This window comes from Melanaphis sacchari, unplaced genomic scaffold (genome assembly GCF_002803265.2).
Source record: "Melanaphis sacchari strain LSU unplaced genomic scaffold, SCAv2.0 Contig42_pilon_pilon, whole genome shotgun sequence".
Taxonomy (NCBI): domain Eukaryota; kingdom Metazoa; phylum Arthropoda; class Insecta; order Hemiptera; family Aphididae; genus Melanaphis; species Melanaphis sacchari.
In genome coordinates, this window is record NW_020271275.1 from 861815 (window position 1) to 885657 (window position 23843).

Sequence of the window (23843 nt, forward strand, 5' to 3'; positions counted from 1 at the left end):
CTATAAAAATATTAATGGATTAAAGAATATTGTTCAACGGAAACAAAAAATAAAAATATGTATTTCACGTGATTCTAAATCTTTTATTGATTTTATAATTCTAAAAAAACACACCAAAGCTACATGTGGTGATATATTTTTAAAACTATTACAACTAAAGCTAATTCAATTTTAATAGGAAAATGAAACATTTCGCTGTGATAATTTAATGTGGATCCTCAGTTTGTGCGCTCAATTTTACATGCATATAATATAATTTTTCAACTAAAAATCCTAGTTCCTCGTTTCATAGTTATTCGTTGTTGGTTTCCGCATTAAATTACAAAAATGTACCAAATATACAATTACACATCATAATCAACAAATATATTTTTAAAATTGTCAGGGTAATACTCTATACCATATAATTACATATTTTAACTTATGAGTGTTACAAATTAATGAAACGTTTAAATAATATAAAAATAAAAAAAATAGTTTGAAAATAAATTAATAATCACGTAGATACAATAGAATAAAATATAATAAAAATTCATAATATAACAACACATATGGCCGAATGATCTTTTTTCGACATCAACGTCTAATTCTTCCTGTTATTGTTATTTATTACCCACGTAAACCATTGTCATTTGTCACTAAAGAAGGTGCACTACTGCGGTATTTATTAACGAATTATAATAAATGATCAAGTCTTATAAGTTATAATATACAAATTATATTATATATCATGTAGTACAGTGATAATATGATCGGATGACAAACTAACAGAGTAATACAAATATATTGTACCGGATTAGAAAACTATTATTTTATCGTAAATAATTAAAATTTAATATTCAAATAATTTGTTTGATATTCCATTATGAATATATGTTCATAACAATATGAAAAAATACGATTCTAACTTAGATAATTACTTACATTTTATTCAATAATATTTTTTTAAACAAAAATAGCGACGCTTAAACGTCCTACCCATAGAATTATTAATTGTTGTTCATTTTTACTCCACATTTCTTTACATATATAATGTTATACAATACGTATTCGAACTTTATACGTGAATCAATTGGATACGAATAGTATTTGAATATAAAAATAAATCAAAATGATTTAAATCAATCGTTGGTTGATCGATCTGACAGATCTCTAATACCTGCAATTATATGATCTGTAGCATGTATTTATGTGTCTACGCATTTATTGTTTTATGAATTGTTCGCCTACAAAAATGATTTCATATAGGTAATATGATTTATATAAACAATGGAGTTCAATAAACTTTCTACTAACTAACTTAAACTATTCAATAATACTAATAGTATAACAATTAAAAACTGCAATTTTTCAATTTCAGACGTAGAAATTGAACATTATTTATTCGTTAAGTTATCTTGTTTGTTATTATCATTTTTTTCATTTTTTTTTAATCTATTAAATTAGACACGTCATTTCTACGAACACTCGTGTATAATGTACACACATGTATATTGAATTATCGAATATAAGTATTGAGGTGTGTAAAAAACGTTAAAACGGAAGTTTCCGAGGCCATAGTCGGCGGCGACAATTGAACAATACGAAAATTACCGAACGTTCTTCGCCAAATCGCACGGCGGTAATACCTTCTTTTATAACTATTACCTATACCACGGTTATTATTATTATAATTGTAGTATTATTTTCCCTCTTATGCCGGTGTGCCGCTTAAAGAGTTACTGCCCGGTCGAAGAACGGACTCAAACACTGCTCGAATTTCGTCGGCAACACACCGCCAGCACGTATGCTGCATCAAATTATTTTTATTCATACCACAATAGTTCGCGTGTAATAACCGTTATATAATGGAATATCGTAGTCCGCGTATGGCACCGTTGTAGTATTATTAATATTATTTTAAAACGTTGCTGTTGTTGCTGTCGTAGTTTTTAAATTTATTTGTATGCTCTCATAATACGACGTAGCCACCTACGCGATCGACACGTTTAATTGCGTATAGCGGTGTGACCGCTACTGTGTGTAAAGTTTTACGGTTTTTCCCTCATTTCAATACATAATCATCATCTAATAAACGTACACAATAATATATATCAATCAGCTTTACTTGATTTATTTTGCGTTTTGGCTGTCACTGCATACGACGATCTCCACGCACATTGTAGTGATATTATAATTATAATGGACAATCCTTGGTACAAATCGGTAAGTTATTCGTTTTTCACGACAACATTTCGTACGAATATGATAAATTTAAATTTTTGAAAAGCAAGATTAATAATGATCGGAACCTAAAATGTTTAAACAAATAGTCTTAAAAACTAAAAACACAATATTTTAAGTATTCTGTTTAAAGTACTATATACTTGCATACACAAAAGAATATTATAATATGCCTATTTGCTAAATTTGCTATTTAAATAACTTTGAAATTCTTAAATAATTCATACAACCGGAGTTCGATGTTCGTGGAATATTGTTTATCAATGTAAGAATAACGAAAGCTGTTTACATTTTCGAACAGTTTACTTTTACGAACTAAACGAAAATTATATTGTTTTCACCATAATATTCTTATTATACTTAATAAAAGTTTTAAATGCATATAAAAATTTAATAATATTATAACATAGGTTTGATATAAGTCATTATTTTTACAAACATAATGAAAATATTTCGTGAATTATTTTTTGTAATTTTCTTTATTAAAAAATACAATTTTTATGATCAAAATGCAAAAGTTAACAATAATAGATTGTTAATGAAAATAAAAATAGATTTAAATTTTTGTTGTTCAAATTATTTTAAACTACATATAATATATGTATTATACATTTTCGAAATTCCTCAAATAAGATTCTTCATTCTATCAGCCTATATTTATTCACTTTTTAACCATATTCATTTATTGGTAAAATTTTTAGATTTATAATGAAATAAAAAAAAACTTCGAATTAAAAAAAAAAAATATATACAAATATATAAATGTAGTCTGTTATTATTATGGTTAAAAGTGTTTACGTGTCATAAAAATTGATTGATTTAATAGCTCATTAAAATTTAATAGACCAATAAAAATAATTATGTTTAAGAGATAATTTGCTAACTTTTGATTCATTAAATGTTCAGTAATAATACAACTCAGCATAATAATATAATGCTATACATTGTATATTTTACACTTTTACTATGAATAAAATATTATTTTCTAAACTTTCTCAACAAATTAAATTTAAAAATTAATAAAAAAAAATTAAACGTTTGATATTATTTTACATATTATTAAGAAAGCAATAAATTAAATTATACAATACACAAAGATACGAATAAATATGTTTGTTAGTTCTAAAAAACGTTTTTACTGTAAAAGCTTAAACATTATTACCTTATTAAATTACTATTATTTAATTATTTAAATGTTTTATTTTGTACGTGTGACATATTATGCCTATAATATATTTTATACAATCATAATTTATTTTAAAATAGTTTATAGTTAAAAAAAAAAAAAATAGATGAATTATTTATTATATTATTATGAATTTAAAAACTAAACGAATTTATTGGTATGATATTACATTTAAATTATATTTTCATAATATAGTATATTGTATATATAAGTATATTGTGAAATGGATATTTTAAATATTATATTATTTGGTAACTAAACAAAGAAATTTTTTGCATATTTATTTTTAAAATTTCTCGAATTTTAATTTATTTTTAATTGTTATATTATACGTTAATAATTTTTTTGACTGAGTAGAATGATTAAGCACATTCGCATTACTCTACCGATATGTTCAGGGTTATAAAGTGTTCACACATAGCAAAAATTATATTTCAAATATTTACTTAGTTACATAGTTGAACATGTAACATACTAAAAATTTCAAAAAAATATCACTTGACCTTAAATGTAACGTGTTACACGAATAAATCTTTTTTCTCGCTGTACTAATACATTAGCACTTGCGAAGTATCATGTTGAGGGGTTCGTTATATGAAACTATTCATTTATTTACTCCTTAATATTAAAATCAAAAAAAGGATCTCAAATAATACAGTAAGCACTGTTTGAAAACGTTTAGATGACAATCATGCTAAAATCAAGTTAACACTCGATTAATAATATTTGTTTCTGTTATTTTATTTTTAAGATTGAAGTTTTAAAAAAATTGCATAGACATTTTAGAAAAAGTAAAAGTCAACATAAAAATAAATTACGAATGAAGCGAATTTATTAATGTCTGCAACAGCAGTGCTGTCATTTCTTTCACAAAATAATAATGAATAGGACTGTTGTGAATACTACGCGGGATACGGCGCGAGAACAATACCTATAGCACACGTGACACAATCAAATTTATATTATACGAGTATTATATTGTATTACTTGATTTGAACCTATCGGAAATTGATAATGACAAATAGTCTCATGTGTTACACAACATAATTTAGGCCGTGCGATGATTACATTAAAATAATCTCTAAACCGTTTAAATGATTATTATTATATTAATATAATCGCCAACAACGATCTCAGTTCGCTTTCAAAGATTACAGCAATACATTATGCACAATTATGTGTTGTATTATTGTTCCGTTGTGTTCCTTATAGATAATACGAGAATTCTGAAATACTGTTTACGTTCATAACTGATGATCGGACACGATTCACTCATAATGATATATTAATATTTAAGTACATAGTATTAAGAAGAAAAAAACCAGCAACATAATATACGAAAATGCATTTATTATCAAACAAACACGCATGTCACTTTTTATAAATTACAAATTGACTTTAAAATTGCAAACTGCTGGTTCTTATATAATTATACAATATATGTAATATTATTTATATTATTATAACGCTCCGGGGTATAAATTTTCTTCTGTTGTTGTGTCCAATAATGACGTGATTGGCCTTAATTTGTAATGATACGATGGAATGATGTTTACAAAACTTTCTTTTTATCTTTTTTTTTTTTTTTTGATACAACCATTAATTTTTTAAAGAACAATACGCGGTTTTGTTGAATTTTAAAATAATACACAATAACACAAAAACGGATTTTTTAAATTTGTCATCCTCATTCATATATTTATACTTGCTTCTATAATGGTAAAAATAAAATTTTCATTCTAATTTAATTTATAAAATTTATGTAATAATGTTATTTTATTAATAGCAATAAATGATAACAGTGAATGAGAAAAAAAAGTAAATTTGATCAATTAATCATTAATAAGAAATAATTTATGTCTGGATAAAATGATAACAATAATAATTGTTATTTGAAATGATTGTTGATTGTATTTGATACTGTTGAGTGTTTATTAAATTAGTTAAATATTTTAGCTTCATTTCAATGAAAATATTATTATGTTAATAATAAAATTACCATAAGTTAATAAAAGTATAATAGATACATTTACAATGTTTATGTTATGAACGCAACTGTTATGATTTTATAGATATATTCGCGGCGTGCTGAACGATCATAATTTATAATCTACCAGATACTTTATAATATTCATATGCCACATATTTAACTCAGCTCAATTAACACATAAAACGTTTGAAAATAATATTACTGAATCGAAGAATCGAGCGATTCGATTAATTTTAGTTATTATTATTATTATTATTAGTGTGTTAATGATAATGTGTTGGATTTTTTTTTATAATTGTTTTACTTATTAAGTATCTTTAATTTAGTCATCTAAACTTATTCTTAACACAAAATAGATATTTTTAACTTTTGGAAAGCAGCTAAAAATAAAGAATATATATGAAATCATTGAGATCATAAATCGATATAAGATTATAATGTTTAGATAATTTATTTTATTCTTATAAAACACGTGAAATATAAATATAACTATAATTATTATTGCGTGTTAAGCAGTCGGTCGTTTTTATAACTCTGATAATATCATAAAAATATTATTTAAGTATTTATAGACTTCAGAGTTACATCGGAAAAATAATTATTTGCTAATTTTTTTATGGTATGTAATTTAATATGAACGATGATAAATTGACATTGACGTTTAAATAATAAAACCATAAATCTCAAAATATTGTACGCTTTAAGATAATTTATTGTATACATAATATGATTAAAAATCATATTATTTTATTAAGTACACTTTAAAAAATCTATCAATAGTCAAGCTTGTCTTTTATAAAAAATTATATATCATTATTTTATATGGTTTTACAATATTGTGGACTTTTTTTGATTGAAAATATTTTATGTTACAATTTTTTTTTTTTAATGATTCGATACTTAAAAACAAAAAATGGTTATAATTTTTAGATTTTAAAGAATGTTTTTATTCTACTATGTGTTTATTTTCTATTTTTGGTTTGAAACTATTTTTATTGGTAGAAAAATGCTCTGGTTATCAACTTTAAGGAAGAATTTTGTTAGAACATTTAATCCAATTGCTTACTTTTGGGAGGGCGAGTCAACATTAGAAATTCTCAATATTTTTTATAACAACCGAGGAAAACTAAAAATTAATACAAACATTTATTACAATATTAATATTATTATTAAAATTATTGTTTTGTAACCTTGGTTACCAAAAAGTTATACCACCTTCTTCAGAATTGTTTTTTTTTTTTTGTTAATCGTAAAAAATGATATATCATTAAATTAAAATTTAACTCACCAAACATTATCCCTCCTTTTAGGAGATTCCTTTGAACATTTATTGAATACCTTATCGCTCTGTAAGTCCTACAACAAACAGTCCTATGGTTTATAAAATTATTCCTTAAATATTATTACCTCAATGCGCTCACCTAAATTCTCTAACATTTAAAATATATTCTTGTCTCAATAAAAAAATATTATATTTCCCATTTCACCCTTTTTTTAACCATATACGCTATACAAGCTATATAATTTAATTAATTTTTTTTCTCTATTTTTTTTTTTATTTTTATATATACGAATACAACTTGTAATTTGGAAATTAATTTTAATCCAATATTTAAATTGTCAAACACAAATTAAATTGAAAAATACATATAGTATATCCTTTATTCAATGGCTATACAGTAGATCGAATAACTACTTGAAGGTTTTTTTTATAAATTAAATTAAAATTTAAAAAAGAAGTAGTAGGAGTGAGTGGAATTTAAAGAAATTATATCGTGTGAAAATATTTAACTAGTTTGTATAAAATATTATATATTATAGGAAATCTATTTTTTAATGTCCACCCAAATGTTCTATTTTAAGATTTCAAGTAACATATTAACATATATCTTAAAAATTTCAAATTCGTTGTAAAATTGCTTTATTTGTCAATTACTAAATTTAAATGCATATTAGGTTCCTAAAAATTATTACTATTCAAAATTGTATACGTATTAGATCGTAGTATAAATTTAAAAAAAATACTTTTATCACGTGTTACAGTTGTTAAATATCGTAAATATAATACACGGTATTAAATTAATAAAACTAATACTAAATAACTCTATAAATTTATTACTCTATAGTGTTAGATAAGCTTAAGGAATAAGTAAGTATTGAAATGTGTTAAGTATTATTACTATGAATAACAACATAAACGTGTTTTATAGACCTTTATTATTAACAGCATAAATCGTAATGCTTTACATTGTAATTTTACACAATAATAATCGATGGACAGTCCCCACCGATCGTAATATGATACTGCTGATTATATTTAAATATTAAATACTATACGTGTAATATAATGTAATATAAAATGCTGAATATACAACAGAATGATAACAGTATTGCTCTAAAAATTATTTAAGAAATTATTAATTTGAAATTTGTGATTACCCAACAATAATAAAATATAAACACAATTTTCTGTTTGTATAATATTTTCATTGATGACGTATAACCTTTGTGTATAATTTATCATTTATTTTATGTATTCGTTACTAAGGGTATTTACATAGGTGTAAAACTCAAGAAAACAAATAAGATATGAAAATAATACTACATCAATGTGTTTCAAGACATTTTCAAAAATAACGATATTTTTTCCATTTGAGTATCAATGTTTATACTTTACACGACATTTTGTTATAATATTCGCATAACTAATATTATAGTAACAACCAACTTAAAAATTGTAAAAATTATATTTTTTTTTCATAAAATATGTTTGATGAGTTGTATTTAATGTCATGTGTCGGTGAACATAAATAATACATGATTTATGTTTCACGTTAAACATTATGAAAATGGCATAACTTTTAAATATCATACATAATGTATGTACAAATAGATGGGATAATTGTTTGTTACAAAAAATTAAAGTCATTTACGTTTAAAGTGGTTTTCAGTTTTTTTTGAAAACAAATATTCATTTTTATACTGTTAAGAAGTTTACGAACATAATGATGTAATGTTTTCTTCAGAATTTTGTTACTTTTACTCCTATCAACGATGCGGATATAATCATATTTATATCATTTATTTCTTACTAGGTACTATGTATTTATACTTAACTTCACAATTCCATTATTACATCCATTCCTGTACTTAATAATTGTCATGTCCTCGCTGCGTTTAATATTTTGAGGTTTTTTTTTTTTTTCATTATTATAATTATTGTTAGGTACTCATAGAAAAATCAAATCGAGCAAAAAATAAAATACTTTTTGCTGTAAAATTATACATTGTTATATCATGGTGCATTGTATAAATTACTTTTGAAAATTATATCTTATTTTGTATATATATTAATTATAAAACCACGATGTGTATACATTACACATGATACAACGCGATTAAATATAGCTTATAAATTATTATAAATTATAGTGAATTCTAAGCTATGATTAATTTAATGTACGAAATATAATTCTATTATTCAAATATGTATAATTATAATAATATTTTCTATAATAGTGTTAAACTGAAAGCTAATTAAAAAAATAATAAGAATAAAAGTTTTTGACATTAAAAAATTTCTAAAAAGTCAAAATAAGTCTCAGAGAGATTAATGTTGTACAATATTCTCTCAATAAATCTTACTGTATCAGTGGGCTTGTCCTCAAATAAAATAAAATTAACTTTTTTCTTAATTAAATTGAATGATGCGATTATGTTTTATTATATTTATCTATGATTTAAATATATTAATAAAACAAAAATAATAACCATAGCTAAACTTTAAAAGATATTATCCCTTTCTAAACCACAATTTTTTAGTATATTATAATATTTTAATTGCTATTATCTGATAATGTCGAAGATGTATTGTCACATTTTAATCTTTTTATTTCAAAATAAAATCGCCTGATAAAATATAATAAATTATTTTATATATATCAAATTATGTCAGATCTGATACCGTTTTAATATTATGTACTAACAGACAGATTCGTTGTCATGGGCGTTGACAAGGAAAAAAACTGACTCGGATGAACCGAACAAAGAAAAACTCAATCGGGTGTTGACTTTCTTTGACTTGACCGCACTGGGTACTGGCTCAACATTGGGATGTGGAGTGTACGTGTTAGCCGGCGCAGTAGCTAAATCGATCGCCGGTCCAGCCGTAGTCCTGTCTTTCGCCATAGCCGCTGTAGTATCTGCGTTTTCCGGTAAGGATAAATAACCGATTTCTATAGAATTAATTTTCAAACCGGTGACGCCGAGTCAAAATTTGCCATCGAATAATTTCAATCTTATTCCATGTAAATTTAGAGAGTATGATGCAATTATTCCAAAATAATAACTTACCTCTTGACTTAATAGTATCCAATATACAATTATAACGAGAAGAAGTACTTCCTGTATATATGGTGATTCACTAAACATACTTATCATTATATTGATCTTAAATAATGAATTTATTAAAGTTCTGATTTTTAGAATTTTAAATATATTTAGAGACATACTTTCTAATCTTAAAGATTTTTCTGTATTACTTATGTAGTATCACGTGGTAAAATAAAAAGTTTCCAAAATCAAATTTTGAATAACTGCATTATTATTTATTGAATAAAAAACGGATGAGCAAATTTTGTGATTTAGGTACTCTGTATACAATTTTCTAAGACATTGTTACACTGGATACGAGGAACGGATCTATTACCTATATAATAAGAACCTATTATTTGATAATGATCAGGGACCGAATATTAATATAATTAATGCTAAAATGCATATTCTTCAACATTTACTTCAATAAATACTCTACAGATTAAATATATCAACGTTTCGTATGCTTAAATTCTGTAAAATTTTTTTTATATATTTGAGTAAAAATGTATATAGGTTTAAGTTTCATATTATTTATAACTTATGAATAATAAGTAATTTGTTTCATTTTGAATTGTAAATGGCTATTAAGCTATTTTTGGAATACAATAATTCAACTATTGACTAGATAAATTTATTATTTTCTGAATATTTTTCCAAAATTAAATTAATAACTTGCTATTAATGTAAAAATACAATTATTGCAATTGTTTCATGATATAAATAAATACCTAAAAATAATTCAAAAACTTAAGATCTTTACATTAATAATATTTTATATTATAATAATCTTACTGAGTAGTGGTGTGGTCTTACAGTCAAAAATTTGGCATCACATTTGACATTTTATTTGTTGAAGATTTTTGTATTTACACTGCTCACGGTATGATTTTAGAAATCTAAAAGTCTAAACTTTCTTGCTGGTTAAAATAAAGTTAAACATTTTTCCATTATATATTGTCCAATAATTTCTAACACATTTTATCATCCACGTGAAATTGTTGCATTACTAAGTTATCCGCTTCTATAATAATGTATAAGATGATTTTTTTTATCACAATAATTTATTAATATTTAATAATTATCTTTTTGAAAACATTTTTATTTTAGTAGGTTACATATAATTTGAAGAAGTCATCACAACACAATATTTCTAAAATAATAAACTATATCGTATCATTGTCAATAAAAAAAATGACAAAGATAAAGTTTTAATTTTTTTTTTAATTTTAATTTTATTGCTATGTAATCTATAACCATGCGTTAACTGTTTTGTGATATAAAAAAGAAAATCAACAGCTAATATAGTATTGCATTGACATGAATATTTTAAGGATTGTGTTATGCCGAGTTCGCTGGTCGAGTACCCAAAGCTGGATCTGCGTATATCTACAGTTACGTGGCGGTTGGAGAATTCACTGCGTTCGTTATCGGCTGGAATCTACTCATTGAACATCTCATCGGTAATATTAATCATCAATAAAGTATAGCTCCGATAAGATTTTCTCCGATATTTTATACCCTTATATAGAGAATAAAAAAATAATGATTAACAATGGCGATAATAATTATTAGTTATTATTAATAAAGAACGCCATATTCGCATAAGTTAGGTTATGCATTGTTTCCATCTTATAAGCATATAACATACGTAGGTACACACATTTTACGTATATAGTAATCAATTTTTCTTTATTATTTTAAAATTAAATTAAATTCACTTTTTTTAAAATTTAGAGGATTATATAGGTTTATATTACTAAATTTATTATCCTGTAATGAATTGCTAAGGTTTTTAATAATATTTGAATTACGAAGTTAAGTTATTAGTATTTAATTTAAGTTATGATCATAATTTTTTAACTAAAATATTAATAAAAGCCTCCGAGATACCCTAGATAATAACTATATTTTTAAACTATTTAATAAAACAATTCACACTCTGATTTTAAGATTAATAGAGTAAAAGGGATTATTATGAATGTAAAATTTGCTACGTTTTACGTCCATAAGACAAAAAAAAACACGGGTGTGAAGTAGTCGTATCATTGTACTCTTAAAAAGATGCCAACGCACTGTTTATTTTTCTTTCTGTGGCTCACGTGCAATATGGAAAAAGTTAATTTACGTAAAATAATTTTTCGTTTTTGTTTTTGAATAATCTTAGAATAATATTGCCCATTACAATAATAATTATAGATGATAATATTTTTGATAATATAAAACTGATATATCAAACCCTCAAAAATATTAATCTCAATAATTTTTGTAATAGGTGATTTTACTCTAAAAATGTTTAAAAAAATCATAAAAAATGAGTTTACACAAGTGCGTTTTATCTGTGTTTCATGTGGATTTGAGAAAAAAAAAAACAAATATTTTGCAAACTTCACATTTAATAAATAATATTGTTAACTTTACTATTGTCATATGTTTGGTACGGGATAATCGTTATGCAACTCATACGACATCTGAGTGTGCGGCGCTAAGTAAAACTATATTATCGATTGCATTACTTGTCCAAATCACGCGATAGACAATAATGTTATGATCCTCATTTATGATATTTCTCTGGAAGTATTCAAAATTTTACGATTTTTTCACAATACTATTTTATTGGTTTTCTACAACGCCACCCCATTTATTCTTTATTGGTTTTTATTGATAACTTACAGGTACCGCGTCTGTAGCCAAGGCCATGAGCAATTACTGCGATTCTCTGCTGGGTAGCCCACAAAGAAGATATATGATTGAAAATTTTCCAATGCACATCAGTTTTTTGGCTGATTATCCCGATATTGCGTCATTTGTCGTGATCGTTGCCATCGCGTGTAAGTGTTAATATATTCACATTATATAATATACATATATATAAGTATTAGTAAATGTATATTTATATATAATTACAGCGATATTGTAAATATGTATAGGCAGTGTTTAAAATTAATATTCCAAAAAAAAAAAAAATATGATATGCCAAAAACATAAATTTTAAGTGATAAAAAAGTTGGTATAATTATGTTACGAAATACATGTCAGTGTCGAAAGAGATGGTTAATAATAATTAATAATATTGAGGAGTTGCTAGTTAACCCTTCGAACACAATGAATATATTTCCAGTCACGATCGCTCAGTCACAAAAACTAGAAAGGACATTATGTAGTCTACGGAGAGAATGTAATTGGCGTGACAGTTTCGATTAGTAATAATAATTATTGTATATTAATTTGCTCTATATTTTGGCGGAAAGTCGTGGAATGATTACGTCTTTATAAGAGACCGTCTTTATAGATGCCATGTGATAGTCAAAATCTAGTAAACTGGGTATTTAGATCTCAAATTCGTTATAGCAAAGTAGAATCCCGTGAGGACAAATGATAATTTACTCGTCGTCGTTTTTATTGGAGAGGAAGTTGTACAATGAATAAAATCTGTTAGAGGTTCGATGTCTGTGACAATGAGACATTGCACAGATACATTTTAATTTAGCGGTTATATTAAAACAGGGACACAATATTATACATCTACTCGTCTATTGAAGTGCGTCTAGATGATTATGGTACATATATAATAATTAATAAAGCAATTAAATCGTCTTTAATTGAATGTTATGAATGTAATATAACGAGTTAAATGCCCGAATGTAATCTATTCACATTCAACGACAGTTAATAATAATTGTTTATTATCGATATTTAATTGAAGTATACTACCGATGATTGTTACATATTTAAAATGTAAAAATATTTTAAAAATATTGTATTTTTATCATCATAATTTATTAGTTTAAATGATTTTAACAATTTGTTAGAATAATGTTTTAATATGCACAAATATAATAATATACAAAACATAACAAATATGAATTCTTTGACTATCGAAATGCAGCTAAAAATTGTTTTAATTTTAGAGCTTATCAATAAAACATCACTAAAAATCCAAGAGAATGAATAGTTTTTTTTTATAAGAAATTTAAAACAATATTTAAACAAAAAGCATAGCTTTTATAAATAATCCATAAGTTATTTAGTTTTCTATTAATATTAGATATTTTAATAATAATTTTAATAACTTTTATCAATGAGATATTTACTTAACCAATTTTTTCAAATATTTAATAATATATGTTATATTACACTATTACAAGTTAATATACTATTATTATTATATAGTAACATTTACCTATGTTTTCAATATTATGTAACTTATTTTATTAGATATGAAATATTATTGAATATGTTTTCATTCTAACAATCGATTGCTGTTAGGTATCTGTAATAGTAAAAATTAAATGATTTAAAAATTTGTACAAGAATTTTTGGAATGAAAATCGAATTTTTTTTAATAATTGATGATTATGTTTATCAATTTAATTGCTTATTATAAATTAGTATTTTTTTTTTTTGAAGAAGAAGAAGAAGAAGAATATCTTACTAATTTGATTGTTTTACATTACTTTTATAGTTTTGGTAGCTTGGGGTGTTCGTGAATCATCATTTACCAACAATATATTTACCGCATTGAATCTGATTACCGTTTGTACCGTTATTGTTACCGGGTTCTATAAAGGTGAGTGTTATAATCAAAATTTGATCTCAAACTTAGAATGCTTATATTTAACAACAACAATAATAATAATGGTGAAACGTACAATTTCAGCCAATTTCTCAAACTGGTCTATTCCGAAAAGCGAAATACCACCTGAAGCAAAAGGCGGCGAAGGTGGTTTCTTACCATTTGGATGGGTCGGTGTAGCAGCTGGAGCTGCGAAATGTTTTTACGGATTCATCGGTTTCGATTCGATTGCCACGACTGGTGGGTATTATATTGTATTCAATTGTAATCATACCGATCCTGTACGATTGATTTATTTATTTTTTATTTTTATTGAAAGGCGAAGAAACTAAGAATCCCAAAAGAGATATACCATTGGCTATCATTGCGTCTCTGTTTTTGAGCACGATCGCTTATTGTGGAGTGGCCACTGTTTTAACACTCATGTGGCCTTACTATTCACAGGTATGCTTTCGACGCATTTATTTTTTAACAATTTTTATTTAAAAAAAATATTGTCCACAAACAGTACATACTACATACGTACTTGCATTTTGCCTGCCTTCACCATCGAAATTTCATGATTATTTTTGTTTCGAATATTAAATTGGTTAGTTTGAATTTGATTTTCTTTACTCAAAATTTGTTTGGTATATAAAATTTGCTGGAAAAATTATTTTTTAAATTTCATCAAATTCTGAGTAAAGGTAGACTAATAACATACTAAATATTCGTAAAAAAAATATATATAATGATGGGAGAAACGTACACATATAGTATACACGTTGCTATATTATTTTAATATCGATTCACTATTTCAGGATCCAGATGCACCACTTCCTGCTCTCTATGAAAATTTGGGAATGCCTACGGTAAAGATTATAGTCTCGGGTGGTGCAATATTTGCACTGTGCACGAGGTACGTGCTTCCACAATAAATAATGATATAATATAACGTTGTCGTTGTCGTTATCAACTTATTATTTTTTTTTTATTATTTTGTATCTTTATATTATCATTATACAGTCTTTTGGGTGCAATATTTCCACTGCCTCGCATTTTATACGCAATGGCCAGTGACGGTTTACTTTTCAAGTTCTTATCGAATATAAACGCTACGACCAAAACCCCTCTAATATCTACGATCATTTGCGGAGTTTTCGCAGGTAATATTATTAAGTCGCGAACACGTCTTGTTGTCGTCAATTGACCTGACAATAATTGTATTTTCATATTATTACCTTTATACCTTGTTAACAGGAACGTTGGCTACAGTCTTCAATCTCGAGCAGCTCATCGATATGGCATCCATCGGCACTCTTCAGGCCTATACGATCGTTTGCATATGTGTGTTGATACTGCGGTTAGTTGGAAGACTGCGGGTGTAGTGTTTTAAGAGTGAAACTAAATACATTATTAAATTATTTTTATAACAGGTACACCGATAATAGCCCATCCATCCAAGACAACTTACCGCAGTCAAAATCGATTACGGTTTACACATGGTTGAATTTTTCGAACGCTAAAGTGCCGAACGCCGACACTCAATACGTTTCAAGGATGTTGATATTGATATTTAGTACGTATTATTCTTATAATATTATTGTTATATCTTATCAGAATAAGTGAACCTACTTTTTACTGTCTCTACCAGCTTATCTATGTGCATTATCATTGGTATATAATACGGATTGTTCACTTACCGATTATTTGTTGATAATACATATTGGATAGGCCATTGATCTTATTATCACGCGTTCTAAACAATTACAGTAGGTGTTTTTTTCTCCCCAGTTAAATATTTACAGCAATAGCCGTTTTAGTCTATCCGTTTTTTTTTTTTTTTTAACTACCAATGGCTTTACGAAGGAGAGGAAGATTCCCTTTTAACATGTTTTAAAAAAAATAATTATTTGCGCTCCAAAAAAATATTTGATTATAGAGAGGTGTTTTAATAACGTTAAAATGCATTTTGGCTATAATAATTGACTTTTAAATGTTTTGACAACAAATTTCAAATTACAATTATATCTTATGGTCAAATTCTCAATGTTAATTCTGAGAAAATAAACATAAGACATTTTTAATGTATACACCATAATATAATATTATTATATACAACTATTATAGGTACCTACTATACGTATTATAATACCTATAGCCTAAAATTAATGGTACGATTTCGCGGAGGTAAAAATAAAATAAGTGGTTTAACCATATTGGCATGTCATTAATGATTTAAGCCTAAAAAAATAGGAAGCTAGATTTTATGATATATACAAACCTGGCTCAAGAGGTAGACGACTTGAACACACGCCTGAGTTAGCTTTTTAAGGTGACATTTAAAATTTTAATGCTATGAATAATTTTTATAATTTTACACATTGTGTGATGTATTAAAAAATAATTTTATAAAAATGAAATTTTGAGTATTAAAATAATATAAATGCCTTTGAGCTTAAATACTAATAAATATCTAGTAAAATTGTAAAATTATTAAAAATAAAGCCCTTATTACCCTTATTACTTTGTATCGAAAAAATAGTACGTTATTTTTAAAATTAACATTAATTGTGCTTTTTAATTATTTACGTTCGTATTAATTACATTTTTTCGTCACAAATTACTCTTGAATATTTTTTCCAACTTATTAAACAGAAAATATGCGATTCAACTTAACTCTAAAGTGGGAAATTGTGAAATAAATAATTGATAATGGATATTAAAACCTGTAGTTTCCTGTTCTTCACATTAGCTATAGGTATAGCCGTATAGGTTAGATTTTAAATATTTTTTATCATCAAGTAAATTCACATACACCTTTTTTGAATAAACTTTCTATTTAATTTATATCGTAGCATAATATTTTATCTCTATAAATATATTATAATAGTTATAATCGTCTTTTAACATAATAAATTATACCCTTTTTTTAATGAATTATAATTATGCACAGTATTTAATAACGTAATATAAGTATATAACTACATGTTATTATCGTTAAAATAATAATAATATATTGTGTATTATAACAATGTGTGTAGCAAATTATACATATATATATATATATATATATATATATATATATGTATATATATATATGTACGAAGAACTATTATAATCGTGAAACAAATTATGTACCTATCCTATAAGCATAAGGTCAAGCTACTCATATTAAATTTATTATCATTTAATTCTAATCAAATCCCAAAAAGTATAATAATTTGTATGAAACCAATAATTTTTTTTTCAAATTTTGATCTGAATGAATGAATGATGTTGGTTTTACAATATTAATTCCTAGTGTGTTTTATTTTCATTTGTTATTATTATTTTTAATAATGTCATCATTAAGAGCAAAAAAATTAAAAATACTTCTATATTCAACTATATTTGGTTGATAGGAAATTAGATCTATATATATATATATATATGTATATACATATTTTACCGATTTTACCATCTAGTTAAAAAAAATGACATTATTAAAACTTTTATACTACTCTTTCAATAACTTACTCAACTCATAATATAAAACAATATATTTCTAATTAATTTATATTTAATTAATTCAATTAATTTTTTATTAATAGTCTACCGATTTCGTATAGGGTTCATAAAATGTGTATATAATATTAAAGTGTACAGCGTTATGTAGTTTTCTATCCACTACAACTGCGTCCCTAAGTACTGTTTTTCTGACAATCCAACCGTTGCGATTGCATCATATTATTCATAGAAGCATCGAACGACCAAAGGGGGTGATGCAATTCTGCTTCTGATGACGTCTACAACAAACGAACACATTTTTTCTAACAAAACTGTTTTTATTTACAGTTCTAAATTTTTAAAGATCAGATATATTATACATAATAATTAGTTTGTCTATTATCATATTATTTGTAACTGATATTTTATCAATACAATAGTAATACCATAGCGTCCATAGCCCATTATGAATTATTAATTATATTACTGTCATTATTAAACAACTACGATTGATATTAAAAGAATCAAAATTATTAAAACTGCTATAGATCAAATTTATTTATGTAAAAAAAAAAAAAACATATTATTCTCTTCAGGAAAGCTTAATGTTTAAACATGAAAAATAATATAGAGCATATTCTCCTCCCCCCCCCCCAAATTAACAAAACACGCGATCACTCAGTCTATAAAATTCTTCATCACTCGATCACATATTACCTCATCAAATGCGTGGTGACCAAACCTACCACCTCGATCTTGCGACTTGACACCCTTTGATTTTTTCCTATGAGGATATATAAAGTCATGAGTTTACCGGGACAAACCACGCAATTTGTTGGATCTTAAAAAATAAATTGTTCTCTAAGAACTTGATGGAACAATATCTCATCGGATGATAAAAATTTCATGGACCCAAGCGATCGCGTGTAGTGATGATTGGGGGGGGGGGGGGCTGAGACACCCTATATAAAAAACCTATAAGTATTTTAGGAAAAAATAAATTACTTAAGTGATTTGATAATTATTCAAAACATTATATTAGAGTATGGCCAAAGCCAAAAAGAAAATAATAATATAATGTATAATTAATGTCGTAATGTTAACATTTAAGATAATTATTTATACATCATTAGAAAGTACAAATTATAAAATAATATGTATAGTATGTAAACTTTCATATTGTGTACTCTCACGAGGAAAAATAATCACATTATAGAGAAATGTTTTAATAGTATTAGATAAATTTGGTTCTTATTTAGTTGATTCTCGACAAAATTTCATTAAATGAAAGTTCGTTATGTGGAAGTCAATCATAAAGGTATAATATAGACAACTAACTCATTGTATAATAAATTTGTAAGAATGTATAATATATGTTAAGTAATTTAAAGGGCACTATGATAGGTACTGCTCGATTTAAATGAGCAGTATGATATAAAAAATGAATTAAACATTGCCGATTGCTCGTACTACACATAACTACACGAGTCAACTCTAAAAATGTTAACTATAATAATTTTTGTTTTACTATTGGCTTTTTTTATTATTAAATTTCAATAATATGTACTAAAATTATTTTTCTCTTAAATTAAGTCGCATATTTTTTAATTTTTAATTTTGCCCTTCTATTTTAATTTAATTTAAACACAGCTTGGCTACGCGATATCATACTAACAATTTTAATAACTCACATAATTTAATATAAGAAAATTGCAATAATATAATTGCTATAATATCTTAAATTAAAAATAATATATAATAGCTACAATATCATAAAAGTTAAAACTGATTTACCGATCATTAAATACATGAATTCTAAAATTATTTCAACAAGTTGTTAATCTATATAGATACTTAAAAATTAATTTTATAGATAAAATAGTCTTGTAATATAATATTGATAATATCAAAAGTTTGATAATATAGGTATCTACGTGTATTTTAAATGCATATAAAAAAGTTGGCGATGTTTTTATATCATATAATATTATAGTTAAGCTTAGATACCTACTATGAATAATGGCTATGTAAAAATATTTAAGTCAATACGTATGTACTAAATTGACACGACATATTGTATTGCTTTAAAGTAGGCAGTTTATTCTTACGGTAATACTACGGTATCCGCTATAAATATAATCATATGTCATATTGTTATAAAACAAGGAACAGTAGGTAATCGATCATCAATTATAAATTTATATTTTAAATGTAATACATGTAATTATTATTTTTTTTAAATCAATATTCAAATTTATAGTTATATTATTTATAAATAAAATTAGAGAGCACAATAATTAAGAAATAAGCGTTTTTAACTGGATATATTAAGTTTAATTTTTAAATATTTTTTTTAAAGTTCATCTCTTTTAGAGGAAAATATGGTTACACTAAATGTATATTTGAAAACTATATTTTATTATAGCCGTATGTACATTTGTGTTTGGAATAAGCTTATCAAATATGGAATCACATCATGGCAACATAAGAAACACACTTATGATTATAAATGTAATATCACTTCTGGTTCTGTTGATTACATTGTTTATGTTGGGTAGACTTCCAACAGCTCAAGAAGATCTATCGTTTAAGGTATGAATATATTTGTTTAAGAAAATACAAAAATTGTGGGTTTTCAAATTTAGTTTGAAGAATATTGTTTAATTACAGTAGTTTTTTCTAAAGAATCATGTTTTTAACACATGTACAAATTACAATTGATTGAAAATGTTTAACACAAGAAAAAATAAAAATAATACAAATAACTTAATTTATATTATTATTTTAGGTGCCTTTGGTTCCCATTATACCATGTTTGAGCATAGTATTAAACGTTTATTTAATGATGGAACTAGAGTACAAGACTTGGATAAGGTTCATTGTGTGGCTTATATGTGGTTAGTACATATATTTATATATAAATACATTTTTAACAAAATGTACGCAAATTTGTGCGTAATACTCGCAAAATACATAAAATTTAATATTAATTTCGTGTTTTCATAGAGTAAATTGTTCTTTAACTATAAAAATATGACGAGTACACCCAGTTTTAGATTCTGATTATTTTTGCATTTAGTATCTTCTTTATTCCACAGTTAAATAAGTTTCTGTGAACTTCACTAGCAACTGATTTACAAAAGTGACATCCATAATTAAAACTATTTAGTTTAAATGCACTTATATATTATTTTTAGAAATTAAAGATCATAGACCATCTTCCATTTAGAATAGTTTTTCTTATGCAATGAATTCAATTTCAACAAATCAATAATTATAGTAACCTATTCAATGACAAAAACAGAGCAACTTTCTAGTTTTTTTTTTGTTTTTGTTTTTTTAATTTCTCAACTTTCAAATATTTAGTAATAATATTTTACTAGATTAGTTCATATATACAATAAATATAAAGTTATTATTATTTTCAAAAATATGTAACGTTATTGTTTAGTAACAAAATGTTTGTTATACTGCTATAATTTAAATTATTATATTATACAAGTACTATAGTATTTAATACACGTGTTTATAACATGTGTATACTTCATTGATGTTACATATTAAATCTCAAGAAGAAAATTATAAAAATATATATCATATAGCATTTATTATAGCAAATTATATAATTGAAAATAATAGATGACCTTAGTAAGTATTTATTTTGTAATTTTAGATACATATTATTATCAATATAATGATTATAATTGATATATAATTTTTTTAAAGCACTTATTAAATTCTTCTTTATTTTAAATGTTTATTTAAAATTTTACATTTTATTGTTTACAGGATTATTGATATATTTGTTCTACGGTATTAATCATAGTTTGGAAGGTAATAAGCAAAAAATGCAGTTAAACACAATTCAAATCAAACCGAAGTTATCCAGTTAATTGTATAGATATTTATTTAATAACCATACACTGGAATCATAATCAAATATATCAAGTGATTCATTATCTATTTTGAAAAATACATATAATTTTATTAATTGCTTATATTGTATAAGTAATTATCTCAGTTTAAGGATTTTAGTACTTCTTATTTTATTTTAAGTGTTTTATTTAACGTTTTATAGAGCTATAGCCTATAATATCCAAACTCTATACATAAGTACTATTATTATAATATTATAACTATTAATACTTGTGTTAATATTTAGTTTTGAACAAATACGTATTTTAAGTTAATATGTTTTCAGATATATTATGATACCTATTTGAATTATTTGTTTGTTTAAAATTCTTAAATATCAAAATGAGTCCAAATAAACTGAATACAATTTAAGAGTACGTATTGTAGTGATAAACGATAAAAAAAAATAAATGTTTTTTTTGTTTTATTCTTATTTTTTTTTTTTTTTTTTTAATGAATGCAACCACTCTCCTATCAATTTAAACGGAAGTACTTCTTATTTTTCAATAATATTTAACTTAATAATATTCAATTTATTTAATTATTTTACGCACATACTCGTATAATGATCCATAAATTCATAATAATATATTATTATAAACGCGATTTTTAACTGTGATCGTTATATTCAACTTGACTTAAAATTAAATGTTTATTAATATAAATTTTAGTACATATTCGTAAAAAATATTTATATTTCTATATTTTTGTAGAATTTTAATATAATATTAATTATTCATAATCTTTAATGATATAAATAGAAAAAAATGAATACGTGTACATATACGTCATATACTTACACATGTATTAACATTAAAATCTTTATTAATATATATATATATATATATATATGATATTACTACTGCCTAAAAATGATTAAATTTTCTTTACATACAATTGTAAAGTATGAAATCTGAGGGTATTATTATAATATTATTTCATGATAGATAATTGATAATTATATGTTCGTAAAGTTCAAACTTATTTTATATTTATGTTTATAATGAAAAACTAATGTAATATTAAAATAATATTATTGATTATCTTGGTTTACGTATTACTTTTTGTACATTTTATTATTATAATACTTATTAAAAATATATAATAATATATAAATTATGCATCTTGTCTGTGATTTTATTAAACGCATTGTTGGTTTTCATAACATAGTGAGATAAATGATAACTTATGCCTTTTTTACAAAATTTTTGATAGCCAGTAAAAACTTTCAAAAAGTATTACATACTAATCAGTTTATATTATCATTGATTTTATAATAAATTATTATATAAATATATATATATAAAGCATTTTTTTTTTTGTTAATTATTATGAAGTTTACTTGTTAGCATGATTTATATAATAATAATTTAATACACAATATTATACTATGATGTTGCTTTTTGTATTTAAAATATTAAAACGATACAATAATTACATTTTATTCACAGTAAAATTCAAATCTGCGCAACACTAAATAATGGTTGTTTTATGGCATAACTCAACTTAATAAAAAATAATATAAAATTATTTTATGTTTCGGATAGTAAAAAAAAAAAATAAAAAAATAAAATAAAATAGAAAAAGATTTAAGTACAGTAGAACCTCGATTATATTATGAACTAATTTGGACCGCACCTAGTTCGGATACGCAAAAGTTCGGGTGTTGGGAATTAAAAAAAAACCCCAATTAATAAGTTTTTAAAACGCAGTTTAATATCTTATATTACATATTAATTGTTATTATTATTAATATGTTATTACATTAATTATATTATTAGAAATACATTACATACATGGGCACATATTATGTTAATGATACCTAATTTTTAACAAACAAAATTATCGATACGAGTGCTTCAACGAGTTTTAAAATTCGAATAATAAAATGTTTAGATACGCTAATTGTAGTTCGAATAATAGAAGGTTCGGATAATCGAGGTTCTACTGTATTACAGTAAATAACAATTACTCAAAATATAAGAGTTCAATATTTATCAAATTATTTTCTTATATTCGGTTAATAATAGTAATAATAATAAAAAAAATTCCTTGGTCCGTCACTACTAGTATTTTTTTAGTAATAATGTTGGCATATTATAATACGGAAC

At 24.4% G+C, this 23843-nt stretch overlaps 1 protein-coding gene across 1 annotated transcript; it reads left to right on the top strand.

The window, feature by feature from the left end:
- The first annotated feature begins 1705 nt into the window (after nt 1-1705).
- Nucleotides 1706-21926, top strand: LOC112597585 (high affinity cationic amino acid transporter 1-like). Its single transcript, XM_025343695.1, has 14 exons — nt 1706-2205; nt 9388-9613; nt 11108-11236; nt 12449-12604; nt 14239-14343; nt 14434-14589; nt 14669-14793; nt 15150-15247; nt 15355-15494; nt 15589-15691; nt 15765-15907; nt 20243-20409; nt 20606-20714; nt 21607-21926. The coding sequence occupies exons 1-14, from the start codon at nt 2182-2184 to the stop codon at nt 21708-21710; spliced, it is 1785 nt and encodes a 594-aa protein (XP_025199480.1). The 5' UTR covers nt 1706-2181; the 3' UTR covers nt 21711-21926.
- The last annotated feature ends 1917 nt before the right edge of the window (nt 21927-23843 follow it).